The 24,931-nt window shown below is 36.7% G+C and overlaps 2 protein-coding genes across 4 annotated transcripts in view; one reads left to right on the top strand and one right to left on the bottom strand.

The window, feature by feature from the left end:
* Positions 1-18,053, bottom strand: part of glt1d1 (glycosyltransferase 1 domain containing 1) — a 44,429-nt gene extending 26,376 nt beyond the window's left edge. Inside the window, exons 1-8 of one of the 3 annotated variants that reach the window (XM_032579120.1) lie at positions 17,604-18,053; positions 15,417-15,568; positions 15,179-15,284; positions 10,942-10,993; positions 8,487-8,523; positions 8,276-8,332; positions 3,731-3,829; positions 2,507-2,556 (exon numbers count right to left, since the gene is read on the bottom strand). In XM_032579120.1, coding sequence (XP_032435011.1) covers positions 2,507-2,556; positions 3,731-3,829; positions 8,276-8,332; positions 8,487-8,523; positions 10,942-10,993; positions 15,179-15,284; positions 15,417-15,568; positions 17,604-17,671 — 621 coding nt within the window. In that variant the 5' untranslated portion in view covers positions 17,672-18,053. The remainder of the gene's footprint in view (positions 1-2,506; positions 2,557-3,730; positions 3,830-8,275; positions 8,333-8,486; positions 8,524-10,941; positions 10,994-15,178; positions 15,285-15,416; positions 15,569-17,603) is intronic. The other 2 variants (XM_032579118.1, XM_032579119.1) reach the window with 2 other exon arrangements.
* A 132-nt stretch (positions 18,054-18,185) lies between these two features.
* Positions 18,186-24,931, top strand: part of slc15a4 (solute carrier family 15 member 4) — a 32,331-nt gene continuing 25,585 nt past the window's right edge. Inside the window, exons 1-2 of the mRNA XM_032579117.1 lie at positions 18,186-18,369; positions 18,939-19,553. Of these exons, the coding sequence (XP_032435008.1) occupies positions 18,990-19,553 (564 nt within the window). The 5' untranslated portion in view covers positions 18,186-18,369; positions 18,939-18,989. The remainder of the gene's footprint in view (positions 18,370-18,938; positions 19,554-24,931) is intronic.

Below are 24,931 nucleotides of genomic sequence, written 5' to 3'. Positions count from 1 at the left end.
ACTTAATCAGACAGATAAGACAAACAATGTCACAAGAATTTATTTCATGAGAAAATCACTCTCTTGGGAAATCCTGTATTTTCAGAGATTGGGGCCAGGGTGGGGTGGGAGGCCAATCTGATTAATTGCAATGTGGGATTTGCGTGCATTAGCCTGTCCTCAGAGAAGTCGAAGCGTAGCAATTTGGGTCAGAGATGCCACCAAGCAAACGGGTAGTTTTTATGCTCTCTCATCTTGCAATCCTGGAATGACTTTATCTAATTTATTCGTAAGATAGTGCACAATAAAAATCAACCACTTTCAGTGGGGAGCATTTTAGTGCTCTGGTGCAAACTGGGATTTGTTTTAGAAATATTGTTAATTTTTTGTTATTCTGCTGCATGTGGGACAAAACGATTTCCCTTGTGGCATCAAAAAAAAGAGCTTCTTTTCATTTCAGTTTCTCTAAAGTTCACAAAGTGGCAGGTAAAGTCGATTAAAAAAAAGTATGTATATCCGTTCATGCAATTTCTCCCTTTATACGAGCTGCATTTTCAATTGAACTGATAAAGCCTAGCAAGAAAGGAGTAAGATGTTGCTGACAAACACCGCTGACCTGAATTTTTCTCTTGTTGACAGATGTTGCACAGCCAGAGTGCTTATTATGATTATGAGGGGGAATTTATAGTGCGTCATTATAGACAGAGCAAGGCATGGCTTATTCTGCCTCCTGTTTTCTGAGTTTTCTGCATTTACATCCTCTGCAGGTTTCCTGTTTTTATTAATGAAACAAAAAGAAGGGAAAAAGTGCAGCTATTAAAACGTCTTTAACTAAAGACGTGGAAACATTGAAGCTGCTAAGATCTACTTATTTCACAGAAAAACAAACATGAATCTGCTGTGATTCAGGGCGAGATGAATCACACGTCTCTCTCCTTCCACTGAAGCATCTCATCAAGCATCAACAAAGCGTAGCGGAAAGCACGAAGCGGCAGTAAGTTAGCGCATATGCCTCTGGCTATGTCTTACTGAGCTGTTTTTTGAGTGAAACTATAGGCACAACATACCTTTTGCCTGGCACCACTGTTTGAGAGAATGAACAGATAGATGCTTAAGTACGACTCACTGATGTGAGATCAAACCAAGTCAAGGGGAAGAGAGGATGAAGACAGCAAACACAGAAATCAATGAGAGAGATTGGAAATGAAACAGCAAAGTGAACAGAGCACCGAGACTGAACTTTGGTTTTTATATGCAGGACTAAGAAGTCAAAAACATTTTACAGTGTATTCAAGAGTCAAACCCCTTGAAGTCTACTATTTTGTCACTTTTAAATTTTAAACTTTAATAAATTTTATTGTAATTTCATGTGAGACCAATACCTAGTGGTGCATCACTATGAAGAGCAGCAAAAAGGACAATTATGAATGGTTTCCAATCATTTAGCCTATTCCAGTCTACGGATTTTTTTCAAGCAATGCAAGACAGAAGTTTTCAGACCAGTTTTAGTTTCCCAGCATCCCTGACCTGTCTGCTGACTTCCTTGCTCTTCATAACAGCGTTCATTAACATTCTCTAGCAAATCTCTAAGACCTTCAAAAAGCAGCTGGACTTATAGAATTCAACTTACGATGCATTTACTGCCTGTGGGACTTCTGAAAACACTGGGTTTCAGAGTGAAGAAGATGCATACAAATGAACTCTTTAATTTATTTAATTGTAAAAATAGTTTAAACCCATGTGTAATTTTTTTCCACTTCAAAATTATGTGCCACCTTATTTTGTCTGTGAAATTAAATCCCTCCTCTCGACACCCTTCCAAAAGCAAAAAAAACCCAAAAACAAACTTTTACTGTGGTTTATAGTTGAACTGTCACCAAATGTGAAAACTATTATGAATACTTTCATGCACAATAAATGCATAAAAGTCTTGATTCTTGATTGATTTATTTTCATAAATCAGATGATGATGAGTTTTCAGCTTCTTTTTTCCCCCCTCACTGCCAGCAAAGGTGCGGTTAATCCCTCCATGGGAGATAAAACAGTTCGGAGGTATGATGCCGTGTGACCGTGCCACAAACTCTGAATGTAATCTAAACCTTCACATTTCCAGATAAATCTCTGTTTATTTGTGTGAAAACGGGAGAGCTCTGCACAGTTCATTAGTCAACGGCAAGTGCTAATCTGGGGTCAGCTGTGGATCAATTTAGCAAATAGCGAAACAGCTAGAGGCACACATGACAGGAGGAAAAAAAAGCAGGGTAAAAAAAACCAAAAAAAAACACCAGTAATGTTGCTGACAGTGGAGACATTTCCCTCCAGAGCTGCTCTTTAATTCCAGCTAAACAGCTAAATCCTGTATCTCTGCTACATCCAATTAGAGGCTCCCTGACTTCAAACAGCAGCTTTCTCTGGACATTCAGAAGCACGGTGCTTTTTATGACAGACAAAACAAAGAAAAGAATTATTCATACTTTAAAGTAGCATTGTCACAATCTAAACATAAAGACGTGAGATCACGACTTACCTTTGGCCCGATTATGATCAGGATATTGTGAAGGTTCTTTGAATGCCACTCTGAAACATGCAAAGCAAAGGGAGCAATGTAAACATAGGCAGCTTGGAGTGCGAGGGGGTGAATATTTATGATGATGAATTACTGCATATATTTTAATAGACTTCTTACAACTGTACTGTCTCACAGCACCACATCGCTTTAGCTTTCAGGCATGAGTGCACTAGATTTTAATTCAAATGCACATAAAATCCTAACACAGCTCATCTAAACATTAATGTACAATTTGACGCCCTCTAGTGCTGTCTTATTACCATAGCTGCACGCTGTGAAAATAAATAAAATATTGGAGGATTAAAACATTAGAGGTTCTGAGAATCTGTAACAGTTTTCACTGAATTCAAGTTAAAGCGGAAAGGCAGCCACTACAGGAAAAAGACATAAAAGCCTGTCTGTATATAAATACTAACAATAATAGCAATAATAATAGTTATAATTCACTTTGACATAAAAGTCCAATTATTTCAAAGTCAGCTGTAAAGCTTTAACATCATTTTCACCACAGGATACCTTTTGAGTGAATGCTTCAGCTGTCAAGGGTCACACTTAGCATTTTGATGAATTTCATAGCCTTGCATTAGTATTCAAAGCCCTTGAACTTCTCATTTTGTGTCATGTAGTCACAGCATTTCATATGCTCAACCAACACGAAGTAGGGCTCAATCCCACAGTTAGGAAAAAAATGTGTGAAATTTTTTTTTTGGATCATTTTCACATGTGTACATTTTATTATTGGTATAAATGCACTACACAAGTCTGGCCTTTTGGAAAAGTGGCGATGAAAAGTCTGCAGCTTTGGTCAGGCTATAAGCTAGACTACATGCAAATGTCAATGGACATCTGTCTGAAAAAGAAACATTATGGCACAATGGTGGTGATATGGGATGGTGATATGCTTTGTTTGCTGATTACTGTTGATGAAAAAGTGGACAGAGCTAACTACTGGATAATATTGTAAGAAAATTTGTTAAAGGCTGCAAAAAAGCCTTAAGATTTGGAAGGAGCTTCATGTTCTTGCAGCACAACAATCCTAACCAAACAGTCGGCGTTTGAATGAAATTGTTTACATCAAAGCATATTCATGTTTTAGACCGTGTTAGAAATTAAAAAAACCCCTTTGCTTTACTCTGTGCACATTTGCAGTGCATACAGTACTAAAATTGCAAAAGCAGCAACCTGAAAAAACGTCTGCCAAATAGAGAGGGTCCTTGATTCTTCTGAGACCACAGACCAACAGGAAGACACGCAGTTCATCTAAGCACTCCGTCCTCACACCTGGAGAAAAGCCAGACACACAAACAGAAAGCGACAGCGACATAATATGAAAAACACTGCATAATGAACATCCCGAGTACATCAGCAGATAATGAAAGCAATACATCAGCCAAGGTCACGAGGACGAGAAGACAGCAGTGACTAATGTGGCTGCACAATGCAACAGGGAACGGAGTCTGTTGAAATTATTGAAAGGTTGCAGCCTAATCAGTGCAAACTGCAGCGTCACGGCCACACTGTCTGACTGTTGCGATGAGGATTTGCTCACTGAAACGACTGAGAAATAATGAGGTAGCCCCCTCATGTAAGGCTAACAACATGGGATGTTTTGGGAACTTTGCGCTAGCTGAAACCGAATTGCCGTGGAGTTGGCCCTCTCCCCGCATCATCCAGCTCTCGTGTTCAATCTTGAGATTAGTCAGAAACTGGCAGGCGGACAACTGTGGCCAATGCCAACCACTACTGTAATGGGCCTGACCCTTTAACTGCACCAAAATATTATTCTAATCTGAATACTGTAATGCCACCTATGTTGTGAAACACACAGGCCTTGCAGTGCTATGCATTTCACCAAAACACAGATCAAAAAATGTGGAACCCAAAAGAAGTGCAAGTGGAGGGTGTTTAATAAATATCCCTTATGTTATCATATCCCTTATAAAATATGGGATATTGGTCCCTTACTTTATATATTACACAATAAACCAAAGTAGGAATTGCAGTGCAGGCCATTGTCCTGGCAATGTGTGTAGGGAGAGAAAAAAAATCCCAAACAGGAAAACTTTTAAAACAAAGCCTCACACATAATGAACCCTCATGAGCTGAGAGCTAGCACGGCGATACTCAAGTGAAATCCCCTGCTGCCAGATAAGTCCAGATCAGGAGGCTGAAGCAGTTCTTTTAATGCTATTAAGAGCAACTTAAAATGACAGCGTCAGGTCTGGGGCCTGACCCCGATACTAGGATCCGATTGTCCGAAAAGCTCTAATATTTGCAGGATGCATTAGATTTTCTCATATTGGGAGAGCTCTCTTAGGTAAGACACACAGGGCTGTAACTTGAACCCAAGAGCGGTGAAATGATATCAGACAGAGGGAGAAGAACTGATCTGCTGAAAGGAGCAACATTTCGAAACATGCAAAAACATATCCGAACATGGCGACTTTGGACAAGAAACCCAAAATTGTGCAAAACGATTTCTGACTGCTTGATTTTGACACTGAATCATTGAACAATCCATGATTTACAATCTCTTGCAAAACCATCAACAGCTCTTTAAGGGTAGTTAGGCCATTTGGCCATCTCTAGCCGGAATAGGAGTGTTGTCCACATGGACTACCTTCGGTAGTTCTAGTGTTATTAATCATGACAAACCTCAGTGTTATATTGGGATTGTTTTAGATGCAACAACAGAAAGCAGCATACAAAGATGATGAAATGTAAGGAAAAAAATTCAAGGTGTTTTTTTTTTATAAATCAAAATCTGAAAATTACAGCATCTATTCAGCAATTGAATTACTTGGTCTTAATAACGCTTAATGAGGCCTTCATAGAACAGCTGTACTTATACTAAGAACAAATCACACAAGAGTAAAACTTTACTTAATGTTTAACAACCAGTGGACTTCTAAAGCACATCATAATTTATAGATTGTATCACTAGTAAAAATCTGCAAACCAGGTTTTTTCCTTCCACGTTACTATTAAGCACTTCTCATGGGTCTCTCGCATGAATATTCAAACAAAATACATTGTAGTTGTAGCATGAGAAAATATTCAAAGGGTGTGAATACTTTTGCAACACACTATATGCCTGTCTGCATGTGATGCTGTGAAAAGCCTCTGAGCAGCCTTGGCCAAAGAAAGTAAGCATGACGGCAGATGAACAGTTTTTTTTTTTTAACTATAAACCTTATATCACAACTCATTTCTTCTGGTGCTATTGCATCATAAACAGTCATTTGCAATATATAAAAATAGATCATATTCTAATAACAAACTGATATTGTATTTACTATGTATTGTGATATAGTGTGCACTCCTAGAACTAAAACAGCTGAATCTTTGAATGTACACTAATCAACAAGAGTCAGAAAATGTATAAAGATAGTCTCAAGTTTAAGGAACTTAACTTTTCCATTATAAATAAAACATCATGGCTCCTCTTTGCACATGTTTCTCTCCTTATTACACCAAGAACCTGGCTGCTAATTTATTCATTAAAAGGGCCTGTGCAATTATTAACATGTTATTTATGAGGAAACTGCAACTTCTTCAGCAGCTCTAGGTATCACTGCTCACCTGTGTGGAGTACCTGATCTTCCCTTTTAATTCCACCTCACAAGGCAAACAGACCGGTTAAAGCAAACACGCACAGTCTTGTTCATGCACAGTCGCTAAAATGGGCTTAAAGCTCCTGGGTTTCGATATAGAAGTCTCTGGAAAGAAAGCTGAATTCGTGGAATAACACATGGGCACATGCAGTTTAGCGCGGTTTTATTCAGGTATAGAAGCATTGCTGCCTCTTTCATCTTTACAAGCTCAGGTCTTTCTAAAGTGTTCCACTGCAGCAACGAGGCCCACATAAAAAAAACATGTTCCCATTCCAAATCTCCATTTACCTTCTCAGGGCTCTTCAAAACAGAAAGCACTCTACATTTGGCAATTTAGAAATGATCAATTTATGTCACGCCAGATGGAACGATCCAAGTAAAAAAAAAAAAAAAAAGAGAGAAAATGTGCAGCACTGTGGGTGGAGAAATGCACACATGGGATGGTGCCCCCTGCTGTGCCACGAGCGCGCAAAACGACAAAGGAAGGATGAAAGCCGACAGCACGGAAAGCACGTGGGATTGTTCCCGAAGTGGCTTTTCTACCTGAAAAGAACTAAAAATATGAGAAAAGTTCTTGACACTGATTACTGGAGATGGTAAAGCAGATCAACCACTGCAAGGGAAAAAACCATCAAGATATGGCACAAATAATCACTCAAATTTCAAAAGAAATAGAGGGGCTTTTTCACTTTCACTTTCAAGTACGATTCTTTAGAAAGCCATATTTACAAGAATAAAGCATAGGTTGTAGTATGAAGTATTATGTTTCTCAGCATAAAGCTTTCTGCTGTGGGGGCTGCAATCTGCAAAATAAAAGCAAGGAGACCTTGTGTTGTCAGGACACTGCAGCGTGATGCATTAGTTCGCACTGATTTAAAAAAAAAAATCCTATCAACAAGAATAAACACCAACAAAACAACAGCATCATATGGCCTTTTGCTGGTCAAAAACAAGGACAATGCTCAGACGGTTGTAACAAAAATATATAAATATCTGACTCAGATTCCAAAGTTTCAGCACAATGATATAAACACACAATAATAGTGACATCTGTTTCAAGAACAACAAATGGAGAAGTGAGTAGGGGAAAATTTGTATTACTTGCAGCTGCTGGGAAACCTGGTGATAAATAACCTGAGGTTAGAGAGCTATTAATCAGCTGTTCCTCTCTGTACTCACTGGGGCTCTAAGGGAACACTAATGTACTTGGGATAGGCATCATCTTGCACTGTCCAATTTAAATTCCCAGATGCTTGTAGAGGGAATGTATGCAGGTACAGTGTTATTCAACGCAGCAGCTAGACGTTCGTCTTAGTGCTTAGTAGCGACTCTAAGGCGTTCACACCGTTAAACATAGAATTAACACCAAAACCTGATGATTTAATGACAATTATCAACAACTTTGGTAATGAAGAATAACTAGCATCCAGTCAGGAGGCTAACGTGTGGACAAAAATGGCTCAAACTTGATCTCATTGGTCAAAATCTCCTGTAGTAATACTAGCATGAATAATGCATAGCAGCAATAATAAACCACATTTATGCAAGTCTGTAGTCTGCATAAATTAAACGCTTTTATTTAATAAAAACAATTATTTAGGCTTCTTGGTTATTTGGATTGCTCGTGTGAGTACCTGTTGTTTTAAACGTTGTCGGCCCAGCTTTAGATAAAGGGCTACTAAAAAAAACTAAATAAAAAACAACACCAAATGTCATTGTGGTTTTATATGGACAAAAGATGATTGTGTCACATCTCTTTTACTTGAATGTTGTATTGTCATGTCTTTTCCATTTAAAGTCCGTAAGCACTCAACAAAACACTTAGGTTATCTTTTATGTAGGATGTGAAAAAACGTGACACCAGGGGAAAAAAGAAAAACAAAAATGCAACCCAACCAAATAAATTTATTCAAAATTAAATTTGGATATTTCAAACATTTTAATGTATTATTGAAATATAAGACATTATATTAGTTTAGGACTGTAACTACAATCCTAAAAGTAAAAAAGCATGTTATAAAGAAATTACACAACCGAAAGGAGTTTTCTATTTATTTAGTGAGATGCAATACGTTTTTCATTAAGCAACGGGAATAACACTAAACTCACGTACCTGAGCTCCTCAAGAATTCAGTCCAACAAAATTGTTCAGCCACTTCTGTCTGGATGCCTTTAAATTAAACAACAGCAATGCTGTTAGGTTGAGAAAAGGCACATTCAAGCCATCAATCCTGACAAATTATTTGTGATCCAAATGTTAAATTATGTGGAAATATTCCACCGTTTCACAGAGTAATTGCTATTGTAGCTGCACGACAACTTACCCTGAGGCTGGACATAGATTTTACTGTCGGGTGACACCTTGAGCAAGAGAAGAAAAGATAAAAGCAGTTTTTTTTAAAAAAAAGTGAAAAACAAAGAGTTCACAAGCAGATTAATCAGCAGTGATTGGCGATGTTAATTTAAACAAACATGAAACTGTTGCTGTCGGTGCTGCTCTGGTTTTGGACGCTTAATGTTCTCCATGCTCCGAGCACATTCAAACAAAACACAAACTTTAAAAGGGGAGTCAGGAATCCAGTTGATAAGATAATAGTTATATTGCAAAATAAATCAAGGAGATGAAAATTAAATTGGCTGGATGTTATCACACCAGATCCATCAACAACGCATGTTTTGTGTCAGAATAAAAAAGCAGAGCAATGCCTCTTGTGCCAGCCTTGTCTTCCTGCTGTCACCACTTAAATGGTGGAGATAAAGGATGCCACTGGCTTCAATCTGCTGCCTGTGGCTGCAATCTCATCTGAAAATAAAACACTGTAATGTTTTTTTAATACCAGACTATTGTGAGACAGGGCCCAATATTGTGTTTGTATAATGAAAGCCCTTCTGTTACATTTACTGATGTTGTCAGACGCCGGATGTCTTTTTGCTTTATAATGCAGAGATAAAAGCTTTTTGTTTTACGAACAAAAGCGATTTTGAAAGGAATAGGAACTAAACGAGGAAACAATCAACATTGTGTGTATATAAAATCAATAGATTAATAAAGGGTAATCGGTTAATATGGATAAACTGCATTTTATGCACTATGAGACACATACCAACATTTATAACAGCCTGATGGGGAAACAAACCTTAATGACCACTACATACAAATAGATGTAGACTGGATGTAATCAATTGATTAAGAAATCATAAATAAAGAAAAATATCACTGTTGCCCACAGGGGGCAGAACTCAAACCCCATTGCCAGGTTTATCAAAATCTTTTTAATAATTATTTTTCCATACTCAATTAGCTTGTAAGTCTTTGTCTCTCAATAAAATGAAACACTCAAATTAAAGGATTCGAAAAAGCTACTTCTAAGGCTGCAAGGTGGTGCACTTGGTAGCGCTATTTAACTTGGTAAATGGGTTTTAATTTGGGACTCTGTCTTTTTGTGTAGCATCTTCCTGGGGCAAACAACATTCACATTAGATTAACTAACCACTCTGAATTATCCTTATGTGTGAGTGTGTGTCTCACGACCCCACTAGGGACAAGGGTGTACAGAAAATGGATGAGTGTGTGTGAATGGTCATATGTAATGCAAGTCTACATGCATCCATGTACTAGACTGCAAACCTTTGCAGATTATCCCGCCCTTTTTTTTCCCATAATCCCTCTACAACCTCTGCATAGGTAAGTCAGCAACTGAAAATGCATATTGTGAAGGAAGAGTAATTCATAAAAAGTGAGTGAAATGATTGCAGCAGCACTCAGTTCTTTTTAACAGTGAAACAGTCATGAACATATAACTCTAAATCGCGAGCTTGAAATGCTAACAAAAAGGCTAATGTGTGGTCATAGATTAGAAAGAACTTTTAAGTTGTGACACATTTGAACACAAAATGGAAACGCTACCAATTAGCCTCAATTTGACTAACTCTGATTAGTTAGCTTCCAATCAGTACTTTTTATTCACTCTTAAAAAACAAAAGATTTTCTAAACATGGTTTCAAAAAGCAATCCCAATGCTACACCCCTATGGGATTCCTGAAATACTAGCGATTTTCAGAATAAGTATTTTTGTTTTTTAATGCAGCCAACTATAAAATGACAACGAACAAGAAATTTTATTCATTCTTTGTTGTAAAACCTGCCTCTCATAACAACACACACTGTGTTTTTTCAGCAACTGAGGAAGAATGCCAATAATGCTCAGAGACTCCCAAATGGCTGTTATACATTTGACTGTCGACAGATACAATATCTCAATATGATTGTTTAATCTGCTGCAAAATATTGGACTGCATATATACCAAGAGGAAGATAAAGTCATCAAATTATGTCTTGTATTTGTCAAAGTTGGTGGGGATTTTGTGCTAGAATACCTAGTTGCTTATCATGAAATGAATGTAGAGCAAGACATATTTACAACCATAATTTCATTGATTTTTATTTTATTTTTTATATTTCCTATATTGTTTTCCATGCATGTAACATCAGACTGATTATGTGCTTGACAGGCTTTGCTTTATCAGATCCATCCATGAAATTGCTGGTCAGATGGTCTGGCTGATAGAATAAAAATAAAACAAAACTTGAAGCTAACTGCATTTGTTAACATAATAAAATAGCTTTACTCTGTGCATCCTCACTTGTAACTTAACTTAAATTTTGCAGCAAACTTAGAATGGAGTAAGTAACAGAATCAATGCATTATTAATGAGAAAATACTCCAGGAATAACAGGAATTTAATAAAGAAATTGGAGAAAAGGGGGTTTGATCATACCAAAACAAATTCTGCCTCTTCTTTTAGTTTTTCAGTGAAAGCAACAGCAAACCTGATTAGAAACAACAGGGGGGAAAAATGCAAAAATGACTCAATCAGAACAAAGATTTTGATAAATATGAGTGAATTTTAGTCATTTTACAGGCAATGATAATTTTGACATTTGCGGAAAAAGCAGGATTAGTGAAAGTAATATTGAAAAATTTACAGAAAATCAGATTTTTGCAATCTGCCATTTTGGAGACTGGCATGGATTCCTCATGCCAGTCTCCATCCACTGTAGAAATGAAGTAAGCATGGAAGGTTTGTTCTGCACTGTGTGTGCATTTTTAATGCATTGATTATTATTATCAAACATAGCATAACCATAGAAAGACATTTTGGTAACACTTTATTTGACAGGTTGTGAATAAGACTGTCATGACACCATCATGAACATGACATAATACCTGTCATGAACATGATTAAACTTTAAAAATGATGGGTTTATGTTATTAAAGCTAAAGTTTAATCAGTAATACTTTTATAACAAATTTATGTCAGATCATGATTTCTTGGTTAATGTCAAGTTATCATAAAGAAATTTTGAATAATGTCAACTTTGTATTACAAGTGTCATGATTTTCCGAATGACACTTTATGACACCAGTCATAAATAATCATGAAGACTTACTCATGTTCATAACAGGCGTTATGTCATGTTAATGATGGTGTCATGACAGTCTTATTCACAACCCGTCAAATAAAGAGTTACCAACATTTTCTATGACAAGTTGCAGCTTACAACAGAGAGAAAAGTTGTCTTGCAATCCAAAAAGTGTGGGTCTGATTTCAGCTTCCTCTTGCAACATGTTGATGTGCCGCTGGGCAAGACTCAAAACCCTACACATTTGTGTAATTGTGATGAATGTGCAGACATTTGTGTGTGTGATTTGTGTGAATGTGGCAGTAGTGTAAAGCGTGGTATGACTTAAAGAGTGCTATATAAATTGTGTCCATTTACGGTTCTAATGAGACATGTAAATTACTAATTTGTTTTGATTTGTCAGGTTATCAGTATCAAGATAGTTTGACGGATTACTAAGGCCATTGCAAATGAATAACTATTGGCCACTGCAGATGAAAAACTGAAATTTCTACATTAGTTTGAGATATTTACAAAAAAAAAAAAACTTGGATTAACTTTGAGGCAGCCATGTTGGAGCTTCTTCCTCCCTGTCTCAGGTGTGTATTCTGGATTCCACTCAAGGTGTTTATGGTGTGTCTGTGCCTGAGAGATGACGTTATGATACAGAAAAAGAGCTTACAGTTTGGGGTGGGGGGACAGATGTGGATCTCCTAAACTTACCACTTGAATCTTAGAGGATGTTTGTCACTTTTTGTTGCTTAATGTCTTACTCAATAATCTCAGAAAACTTCTCAGTTTTTTTCTAAAACAATTTTTGACTTCACAATGTCAGCAAATATCCTTGCTCTAACATCATAGACATATGTCTTTAATCATGCAAAATTTTAAGCTTTGTTTGTTGAAAATGTACGACTTTTTGACATCCGAGAAAGTTCATGTTTCTTTTGACAAAATCTGAAATGAATCTTGATATTTCTGAGTTTATTTGGGGAAAGATTTTCTACTTTGTACCCAATTATTTTCCTTCTTTTTATTTCAACAATGACCCTAATAATCCATTGAAAGACACAGCAAGGTTTAAAAAGTTTATATTTTCTGCCATTTCCTTTTTTGGACCTCAAAGACCTCATAAGACGACAGATAAAAGTATTAGAGTGACACGTTTTTTTCTGCTCAGAGTAATGCTGCTGCTGCACACTGCTGGCAAAAAAAAAAAGAGTCGCATAATTTTCTTAATTGACAAGACCTATCAAACACCTATCAAGGTAGCACTCTTTTTAAAAGTACAGCTTTCAAGTTGCATGTGGCAGGTCTGTTTGATTCAGGTTATCATACTAGTTACATACATACAAGTTTAGATGATATTTTAAAATAGTCACTGTGTCCACATGCAGGCATGTTTTGTTCAACATTCTTGTCTGGAAGTGTTTGAGTTAGCACTGCCAGATAAAATATTTGTTAACTGCTGCACCCATCTCATCTGTAAACTGGTGGAACTGCTGAGGTACTCTGCAGTAATTCTAAAAATAACACAGGAAAACACACCCCGTGTGCTCAGCAAATGAATTCACACCACTGCTTTAAACTCAGTCTTGAAACAGTTGTCCCTGACTCCTGTTAAACATTTTACAAATGTAGATTAAATTATTTTGTTAATTTCCATTACACCGTATTTGGTGCAAACATCTCAACAATCTTGTGACTTCTTTGCCACAAAAGATCAATAAAGTAACCACCAAAAGCTCACCACCAACATGGCAACAGGTATCCAAGCTATAATGCACCCTGATGTTGTTGTTGGCGCAAACAAGAGCAGAAGAAAAACTTCCTTTGGCTTCAGGCAAATAAAACAATGAGGAAAAATGAAGGAAATGTAGGGCAAAAGTCACCGGGAGGATATTAATTTGCATGCCAGGCAGTGTATTATTAAGCGGCCCAACAGGCTCTGTGTGGTGACCGAATTTTAAGATCAAGGTCTGTGTGTGAGGAGGCATCAACAGTGGGAGGTGCATGGTTGTTTGAAGCTGCAACAGCTAGATCTCCCCATTTGCTCCCAGTAGGGATTTGTGCCCTTAAAACTTCCAAGATAAGTTCCCTACCACGCCCTTTTCATCAGCATGAAAAAAGAAAGAGAGAGAGACTGATGTCAGGTCATTTCACATGATATTGATAAGTACTCTCTGTTAAACTAGAAAAGGAAACAACTCGCAACCTGCACAGTTGGAGTTAAATTAAAAATGCTCAGCCTCAAACTTTTCTCAATATAGTGATAACGTTTTTCAGCTACAATTGAAGTAATGTTGTGTGCTGAGCTTCTGTTGAGCAGATTTAGCTTTATATGTTAGTATTTCTTAGAGATGGAATGGCTCATAAAAAAAAATTTATACTCTGCTCACTTGTCACAATTTGGGACATACAGGTGATTTTTTTTTCATGTGTAGCAGTTTTCTAACTAAATATATTTCCAAAGGTGCAAGTGAAAATCTCACCAGGCAAGCAAAGAAATCAAACCCTTCGGGTGCACCGATTGCAGCTTTCTGGCAGATCACGGATTTTTAAAAAGCCAATTCCAATTTTGGACACTTCAATAACAAAAAAGTTGCAACATTTGTCTTTAGTCACTTTTTTAAAAATACATTTGCTAAAAAAGTCACTAAATATAGTGACAAAGTCACAACAAAGTGACTATTGTTACTTGTGTGACTCGGTGGGCTGTGACTTAGCAGCCATGCTGTCAGTCTGCTCTTTCTCATGGCAGAGCAAACGGGGGACAGTGGATAATTTTCAGACTCTTGCAGAAGTAGATAAGATCAATTTCGCATGTAAATATCAGCCAATACCCAATCACTCAAAATTAAGGAAATTGGATCAGGGCCGATAAGGCCGATTGATCGGTTCACTCCAATCAACTGAAACTCAGGATTCACATAAATTAAGTTATATGTGAAACATTACTATATTTTAACTTCAAGGAAACTTTTAGTAAAAAGTGAGAAATTAATAATTATTGTCTAAGTAAGAATTTAAGATAAACATCTTTAAACAGCTGTTAGCAAATTAACAAAATCACTTCATTCATTAGCAGCCAGCTTTAACTTGGCATAATAGCTAACACTGAACTGCCGGTTTTTACATGACCTAAGTAAAATATATATTTAAATAAATGGATGATGTATTGCTATTGTTGAGTATTTCTGGAGTTTTGACAAAATAGGAAAAGAAAGGTGAACTGAACTGTGGAGTTTGCGAACCATTCCATCTCTAATAAAGTATGTCTCAGGCAGAAAAATCACATAATTAAACGTCATTAGATTAAATTTCATTGGAGTGACATGAATAAAAATATTACAGTGGCCACATTTACTTCTTGCTTGAACTTCAAGATGCCGACAGCTGCATCAAATCTCTACAAAAGAACGGGTTTGAAAAAACAAAACAAAAAAAGAAGCAAGTTACATTATTTGCACCAAAATGCCGACGGAGCTACGACTGACACCTCAAAAAAAAGAGTGCTAGAGCTCATTATTAACTTGGTGTTCTGACTCAACTACAAAAACTGAAAGTCTTTGGAATCAAGCATTTTGAAATTGCGGTTAGCGGTAGGGTCACCTGGCTTTCAGCAGCACCTGCTCCATAACCACACGCTTCTGCTCATCTTTCACATCTTCATTTATGTCCGTTCCGCCAAAAATGACTCCGAAGGGTAAACGAAGGTCTAGTGCAAACAGAGAATAAGAACCTTTGTATAAAAAGGACATAATTACATGTCTGTTTTCCTGGCAAATATTAGTAACAGAAAGTAAGATCCGATCACAACGACACAGATGATGCCTCAGTCAGTGTTTACCCAGGAGGAGTCTGCCAGCTTTGAAAAGATGAATTGCCAGCGCACCCTCAAACGGAGGATTTTGGGATACTAGATGTGCCAAGTCAGAGGGAGAGTGAAAATCTGCCACATCTCTTAACTCGCAGCTGTGTCCTGCTGATTCAATGTGAGACCTGAAACATAAAACACATGTGACACATTCAGTTGTAGTTTTGTACTTTAAAATAATGAAGTACAAAGGTGTTTCGCTATGATTTTAGCCTGTTTAAGTACTATCTACAACATTTTTTCTCAGTCCAGAAGTACCATGCACAGTAATTGATGCCAACCAATCTGTGTTTTCCAGAATTATCACAGGGTGGCATTGTTTGTCCTAGTTAAAATTAATCAAACTCTATAAAACCTGATAAAAACACTAGAACTTCTTAAACGTGTTTTTTTTTTTTATTTAAAATGTTTTTTATTTAGCATGTTGTGAAATTAAGTTTTTATTCCGGTGCGGGACAACAGCATGTTTGAATGCAATCATTATTTGACGACTTTTGCAGAAAACTTGCTGTATTTTATTCCAATTGAATTCTAAAATGTATTTCTAACATTCTGACAGAAAATGAACATAAAATTGACCTGTGAGAGAACAGAGAAGGATTTGCATGTTTTCTCTCTAGAGAATAAAGTTCGATGGCGCTTGCAGGAACCTTATCAATATAATTTAATGATTCAGTTTGGCATTTGTAATGGCAAAACTTAAAATGTTGGACCTTGTCACACTAACAGATTCTGTTGTGCATTAATGGTGCAAAAACCACAGAAAAAAAATGATCAATTCTTTGATCATAAGACGATGAACAGAAAGCAATAACAGCATAGAAGAAATCTCCTGTGAAAGAGGGCTAACTTCATTAATACTATTAAATATACCATAAATAATCAAAAACTACTTTTCAGCATTTTTCTAACGGCCTATGTTTGCAGTCTTGCCAAGTAATACTTTTACTTTTGATGTTTTGCTGTACAAGACTAGTTTGAATTTAATTTTACGTTGATTGAAAATAAAATTGACCTGTCCAAGGTATACCTCAACTCTTGACCAATGACCGCTGGAGTTAGGCATGTTTGTGAACATTTAGACAAAAGTGAAAATCCATACATTAAATAGACATTTTGATTTAAATTATTAATAATTTTTAAAAAAGGACTGACTAATAAATAAAAAATGTGAAATTCATTAAAATGTTAAAAGCACTGTTTAAACATTTTTCTTTTAAGCTTACAAATCTAAGTCAGTGGGCGTGGTAACACTGCTCCAGACAAGGTGAATGGTCTGCAATGAAAATGTGCTGGCTAATCAATCCAATGTTAATGTTTATTTAGTAGCCGTGATGATGGTATCAATTATTTTCTGATGGATCGACAGGAATGAGGAAACAATTAAATACTATTATTAAAATGATGACAGAATTTTTAAAATGAGTCTGTTTAAAAAAATTATCTAACCATTTTGTTTTTTATTTATCACATAATTACATAATATAATTTAATGTACTTTTTTAATGTAATTTTTTTAACTATATTCAAATTTGTAATGTTTATTTTGTTTATTTTTATTCTGTTGTATGTTGTTTTTAACTTCTTTGTACAAGCACTTTGAATTGTCTTTGGCTGAAAGGTGCTATATAAATAAAGTTGCCTTGCCTTACTTACTGAGGTGTTTTAATTGTAACTATTAAATCAGTTAAAAACATTTAACACTTGTATTTAAAAGACAGAGCTGCTCATCTGCAACACTTACATAATCTAATTAAACTAACTTTCCAGGCTACGCAACAGTCACATTTGGACTTCCAACAGAACCTAAAATACCTTATTGAGGTGATTTCGGTCAGATGGCATTTTAAGTCAGGGCTGTTTCTCAAAACAGAACAATTTCACTTAAATAAAGGATGTGTTACTTCCTCCGCCAGTGATGACGACAAATATCACATGATTGAACAAAGGTACAGCGGCCAAAAGCCACGTTAAGGTATAGCATCACTATGAGCCATAAGGTTACGGCTGACTAATTACAACCAATTAGCAGTGAAGAGGGACATTTCCATAATTTCAGCTACTTATATAGCCTGGTTCTTAATAGTTAACCAGGGTTCTGTCGGACCGAGCCTCTAAAGCTAATTACCAGCAGTTATCTGAATCAGCAGGTAAATTTACCTTATTCTCTCGGCTGTAGTATAGTTCCCTGTTTTGGGGCTGAGGCAGGCTAGAAAGAGTAATTTCATATCCCCTCTGTAATCGGTGCTCTGTAACCGGTGAATGACAGAGCAGGCAAGGCAGGTCTCTGAGTTTCAGCTCCCTTGCTACACCCAGCTCACATCACATTTCCTGGACTCATTCCCCGGTAACGTCCACGTAGAAGAAAGCTAACAGAGCCCAGCAACGTGCTACTAGTGATTTTCCAACCAGTGACGAACCACGCTTCAAATGTTTACAAGTCCGTCTCTAATAATTATCCCCTGGAAACAAACGGTTGTAATAAGCTAACGTGTTGTCTGCACTGCTTTTGTGTCGTGGCCGATATTAAAGACTCGGTCAAGAGAACATCTTGATAACACGTATATCTCTACACTACCACAACGAAACGACAAAATAAAAGGAACTTCCTTTTACCGGCGGTACGCCGCATGCGCTAAAATAGTAGACTTCTATATTACAGGGATGTACTCCTTGAAGGCTCTGTTTACGAGACCATCACTTCCGGTTTGAGCTATAGATCGGTTCAGGAACGCAGCTGTGACAGCTTTTACTGAGCAGCGTGTCACGGGACAGTGCTGTGACACTGTTGTTGTGAACTCCCAGTCCTTTTTAGCGAAAGTATTGACTTATTACGAGAGAAAAAACTAAACACTTCGAGTGGCTAACTTCAACTAGAGAGGCTGAGGTTGCTGAAGACTGCTGGAAAGAGCTTCAATAAATAAAGGTAATCTAAACCACACGTTTTTGGTGTTACAGCTAGCTTAATGTTTGTTTTTCTTCTTTAAAGAAAAGAACGGTAACATTAGTAGGACAATTCACATGTGATATTGGAGCATTTGTTAGCAAATAATAATGATATGCTTAATAGTGACCGTATTGTGACGGTAGGAAAATAGTTTTTTACTTTAACAAACTTGGGTGAATACAGGACTCTTAGAAGCCAACTAAGTGAAATTTAGACAACACAGAAACGGTCTTCAAACATTTGCTGAAAGTTTTCTGGCGATGTCTAAAACATCTAGAATTAGTTCTCGTGGTAATTTTCTTTGGTTTTGGATCACTTCCGATTGTTTTTACTTCACAATAAGTTGGTGGCACAAGAATTAGCACAGAATGTTGTAGCTTTCATTATTTTTATATTTTTTTTCTTTTATGCATTATGTTTGTATGTTGATGTGACAGGTGTTTTATTGTTCAACACTTGTAAAATCTTGATTATTGACATGTTTTGATAGAGCATAGGTAGTTTGATTTCCAATCTCACTTGTATTCTTCTTTTTGTTTTTTTTTTAGGTCTTTACTCACTATTCAGGAAGAGTTTTGTTTCCATTATTTTAGCTGAAAATGGATAACAGGGACTCCACTGAGAGAAGCCCGCTTTTGGACTCAGGAAACAGACCTTCACCACCATCAGTCTTCCAGGGACGGAGACTAGCGTGTGCTGCCATCCTACTTGCTGAGTCCTTGGAAAGGGTTGCATTCTATGGCATCACATCCAATCTGGTACTTTTTCTCAACAACAGCCCTTTTTACTGGGAAGGCACTGAGGCCACGCAGGCACTTCTGACATTCATGGGAATAACTTATCTGATTTCACCGTTTGGAGGCTGGCTGGCAGACGCGTACCTTGGGAAGTTCTTGACTATTGCTTCAAGCTTAATCCTGTATTTGAGTGGCATGATTTTTTTCCCTTTTATTTCAAAAGACTCAACAAGGATACACCTATGTGGAGAAGAGACAGCATTTCCTGTGCAACCTGCTGAATGTATGAACAACACCACTCCAACAAATGTAACTTGCCCATGGCGCAGACCATATTGTGACTCAGTAATCTACATAGGACTGGTTTTAGTTGCACTTGGTGTTGGTACTGTGAAATCCAACATCACTCCCTTTGGCGCCGATCAGGTAAAGTATAAACCATAGTTTTCACACCTCATATTATTTGTTGCAGTATTCAAACATGTGGCTTTTACAGCCATGATGAAAAAATGAATATGCCTCCTTTCAGTTGCAGAGTTTTCATGTATAACCACGTTGTAAAATTTTTTGATTTAGAATTGCACCAATCAGCCATTTTTCTCTCATTGGCTTCGATTCCTAATTAACAAATACTGAAAGATTTGTTTTCTTTTCTTTTGTTTTCATTAAATTAATCAAAACTAAAACATCATACTAATCCATAAACACATTAACCAACTGCATGTAAATAGATACAAAATTGTGTTAAACGTTAAGTGAAAACGTTAGATATACAGAACACACACACCCATAGGCTTTCTTGACAATTGACCATGACGGGGTGTTTCATGGTCTATGTTTTAGATTTTTTCGTTTCCTCATATGTGTGAGATTGGGTATGTAGTGTGTGATCGAACATGTGATTGGGTATTTGATGTGCCGTGACATTTCACTGAGACATGCATGCTCCTGATTAACATGGCTGTTTCTAAGTAAAGTCATGTGAAAAGGGAAGTATGTGCCTTTAAAAAAGGAAATTCTTTGTTACAACTGGAATGAAAGCACTTTTGAAATATTGTGCACAAATTAAGGCTCTATATGTTATCTACATCTCTAGGAATATCAGATCAATTCCAGGTGATAGAGCAAATGTTTGTGTGAACTCAGGTGCACCTTTATTATCAGTGCTGAAAGATTTCTTTTCAATTTTACAATCAGTGTTTACAAACACTTCTGCTTGTAAGAGACTTGGATAACCCCTCCATCCTGTTCTATATTAAGTTGTATATTAAGTGAACTGAATTTACTTGAATTTGAGATTTCTTCTATTGCATACAGTCCATCTGGAAAATCGCTTCACTTTTTCCACATTTTGCTATGTAAAATGTATTAAATTAAGCTCTTTTCTTACACTTCCTCACACAAATATCCCATTCTGATAATGTGAAAAAGAGTTTTCAAGTGTTTTTCAAATGAATTTAAAAAACAGGAATGTCATAATGTTACTTCCTCATCAAAAACATACCTGGAGTGTTGCTTTAATTCTTACTTTCAAGTTTGAGAAATCATTGAATCTCCCGTGGCAACCATTTGATGATGTGCTGAAGGCAGAGTGTTTGAAAAAGCAGGATTTTCTTTAAGGGGCGGAGGCCAATTTCAATGCATCTAATTGCAACATCAGATTTTATTTGTCATGTTTGAGATATACAATGTCTTTATAACAACTGCAGGTAAATTAGTTACTCGATTTTGCTATAAAATAGCACTGTGTTCCTGGAAAATGCATAATACCTGGCTCTGTGCCACAAAAAAAGTGAAAAAAAAAGTGAATTGCTGTGAATACTTTCCACATACTGTATTACACTAGTGGCTCTTTGAGACTAAAGTTCGGCTTTCAGGAGTGAGGCTAGACGGATAGTTGGTTGAGCAATTTATGGGTCTCTTAAAAAAAAATTTCCTCTAGATTCACAAGCATCTGCAACATTTTTTTAATGTCCTGAAAGAGAAGTACTTTTGAATACTAGAGCAAAAGCAGAAGCTTATCAGACTTAAAAGTTTAAATTAGATTATTACTAAATAATACCTCAATTTTACTAATCTAAAATCCATTCTCGGAATATATTGATTTAAATGAGAGATAGATATAGAAGCCTGGTTATTCTAATGTGAGAGTCTTTTTTGTTTATGTTTTTTAGATAAAATCAAAATATGGTAGTTCTGTTTAAAAAAATATGGTTGAATGTTTTAAAGATATTTTGTCATCCATTAATTTATTAATTTGAGCATACCATAGTATGCATAGTATAATATAAATGTTAACTAGATAGGTTTGCAGCTGTGCCATGCCTTTTACAATTTTCAGATTATGGCTATTAAACGTTTGAAAAATTGCTTAATGATGTATCTCTAACTTAAAATCCATGAAACGTCCTGAGGACGCCTTTGTCTTCATGGATTCATCAACTAACTAAGCATTTGACACTTAAGAGGTTACATCATTACTAGTTGATCCCTGATCTGTGGTTAGTTCTTGACATTGATATTGTCAAGAACTAACCAAGCTGAAAATGGGAACAAGTTCCACTACGTGTACTTTTGCAAGGCTCTGTGTACTTCCGCTCTGTGGCTGTAAGAATCGACATATCATTATTCAAAGAGCTTTCTCTAAGAAAGTAGAGAGTTATTTAACTGGATTATTGTATCCTGACACAATATCCCAAAGTGTGCATAAATATTTCCAAAGGAAGTTGGTGGTATTAATTTTAAACAATACTTGATACTGTTGCAACATTTTTTGCATTTATGTCACGATTTCTTATCACCATGTTTAAACAGTCAGAGCACATTGGCATTTGACAGTGAAGTGAATGAAATGATTCAGTTATTATTGGTGTCAGTCAGACAAATCTTCACGAAAGGCCCATTAACTTGTCAATGCTATGTTTAGTTGAATTGAATCCTAAGATTTGTCAGTTAAAAGCTCATTTTTTTCAGAATTAATAAATGAATATTTCCTCTTAATTGTTTCAGAAACAGCACTAGGCTCTTACAGTTATATCTAGGACAAGAGGAGAGACGTTTCTTCTGACAGCTTTTGTGTAGTTAACAAAGAAGTGATGAAAGAGGAAAAAAAACGGAGTTGAGTATCACTGCATTGCAGAGCTATTTTTTCAAAGACTATCATACAGGATTGATAAGCAAAATAACTTCCATAAAAAATAAATATTTGCTTGATAGACTGTTATAACCAGTGCTGTATTTTAAGCTTGCCTTTTCTTTGCCTGAGTAAAATTGGCAGCAGTATTTATTCAGAAATAAACAGTAAATTGTGTTTCTCGTTTGAAATGTTTTAATTCAGTTCTTTGTAACCTGACATTGTGTTGCACAAGAATTCTATAAAACCAGATTCAGTTTGTTTTTGTACTGAATCTCTCTCTATTTGATATTTATAGAGGAAATGGGGCTTTGTTATAGCTCCTCATATCACACTGCTCAAACCTGTGCTTCAATATGAAGTGAATTGGTGCTGCTATGACAACAATTGTATAGCAGCACCAACTTATAAAGTTTTCATGGATTTTAAAAAAAAGTTGTTTTCCAAATTGATTTAAGATGTTCTTGTGGGTTCTTTTAGAAAGCTCAGTGTAGGTAATATGTGTTGGTTGCTTCACAACCTTCAATCTATGTGAAAAAAGAAATTTATATATACTCTGCATATTTATTGTCTGCCATCCCAATTGAGCTTTAGATATTCATTGAAATCTTAAATTTAAGAATATCACTTTCTTGAATCAAATGTGAATAATTTTTTTGGATACTTTACCTTGATGCCATTTACATGTCACTTTCATGTGAATTGGGTTTTTATGATGTCTTTAGGAGATTTGCAATCCACACAAAGGCCAGATCACAGCAATTTGTGCTTTGTGTGGTTGTCATACGTAGATGGAAAGCGCATAGACTGGGTGTAGATAATGCTGCGTCCTTTGCTCCTTTTTTGCATAATGGAGGAGTAGAAGCTTGAAAGATCAAATGTTATGATGCCATTGAGATGACCCTTAGTAAATAAGTGCATTTGTGGTCCGTTCAAAAGAAACTAAGTGCAAGAATGATGCAAACATTTTCATAAGGGTTGCCCACCTCTTTTCAGGGAAGTGCAATATGCATATGCTTACAACAATCTTAACCAGAAAAAATAATCTAGTGACTTCATTCAAAGTTCATATAGAGGTCTTCATACAGACACAACTCAACATTGGTGAGTTAACTCACCAATGTTGAGCCATTTGTGAGCTAACTCATCCAGTATCAGGGACATACTGTTGAACTTTAACATGCTGGCAAGAAGATCTGGGCACTGGTGCTAAGGAAACTCACTTCTTCCCTAATTTGAGCCTGGGTGCTCAGATGAGTGGGATGTGCAGTCACACGTTCCTTCATAGCAGAACCCATCCTGGCCCTGTACAAGCCTAGTTGTTTTATTTCTTCTAGGTAAAACTTTTTGGCCAGTTTTAAATAGTCAAATACATCATAGCAGTTGAAAATGTGCTGCTTGTTTTAATGAGATTTGGCCAGTGCCGGACTCTTCTTACAACTATGACCTCACAGAGCGCCAGCTTCTTAAGAAACAACCACAACATATGGTGCTGGTTTGTTCCAAGTTTGTGATTCATTTTCAGACAGTGTTTCAGTAGTCCTTTCCTTTCATTGAACATCACTGTTGTTCAATGGATACTTGAAGGTGTATTGTTTGGTTTTCAGATGACCAACCACTGTTGAGACTCAGAATAGTAAACATGAAAAATGTTGCCTGATAAGCTTCAGGTACTTTCACACCTCACGTGTTTCACGAGATTTGTGACGTGAAGAATATTCCTTTAAATTTAATACTTTCTCCTGAGGTGGTCAACCATCATTGCAGTTCTTATGTTAAACAGATCACATCTGCTTAGCATCATAATGGGAATCCATAAAGAAAGTCCATTCCTAATAGACAAGTCTGACTACAACGTTTCATCTGACAAATGTGTAGTGATCTCCAACTTTGCAATACATTAGAATATGAACGACCAACCAATACTACACTGCACAATCCTTCCCTATAGGGCAGGAGTGCCCAAAGTCGGTCCTCGAGAGCCGGCATCCTGCATGTTTTAGTTCTCTCCCTGGTGGTAGTAACAACCTTGTCAGCATGTCAGTATTTTCCTAAGGTCTTTAATGAACCATCAATTGATTCAGGTGCGTTAAACCAGGGAGAGAACTAAAACACTCAGAATGCCAGCCCTCTAGGTCTGATTTTGGACACCCCTGCTATAGGGCCTTCATCTGCTCTGCTTTCGCGAAACGCTGACTGTGACAACAAAAACAATGGGTATAAACCAACAACCTAACAAACACAGAATATGCACGGCTGCCCTGTCCTGACAAGGCATATCTTTTATGCTTTAGAGGTCGTTCATGAGGCTATAAACCAGAGGTGACAAATATATTTTGGTGAGTAGGTAAAAAGTGGAGGCAAAGTGTTCTGATCTTTGCTTTAGAATACAACCACTTTAACTTCCTGATTACCTGATGCTGTCTATGGAACTTTTTTGTTGATGCTTGACTGATCATTCATACACTGCGAGTGAAGGCAGCGCTATCCTGCACAACTGCGAGTCTCCAGGAAGGAAGCCACTAGGGCAGGATGATACGAGGTGCACAATGCATAAAATGTTTGTTGGTCTTCCTGCACTTTTCTTTTCAAAGCAATAACGCCGTAGAAACATAGTGTAGTGATTCTGGTGTTGGCTGAGCCAATGCTTCAAATTTAGATTATATATCTT

The sequence above is a fragment of the Xiphophorus hellerii genome, chromosome 12, assembly GCF_003331165.1.
Source record: "Xiphophorus hellerii strain 12219 chromosome 12, Xiphophorus_hellerii-4.1, whole genome shotgun sequence".
Lineage (NCBI taxonomy): Eukaryota > Metazoa > Chordata > Actinopteri > Cyprinodontiformes > Poeciliidae > Xiphophorus > Xiphophorus hellerii.
Note: the sequence above shows the minus strand (reverse complement) of the source record. Positions and strands in the feature narration are given on the sequence as shown.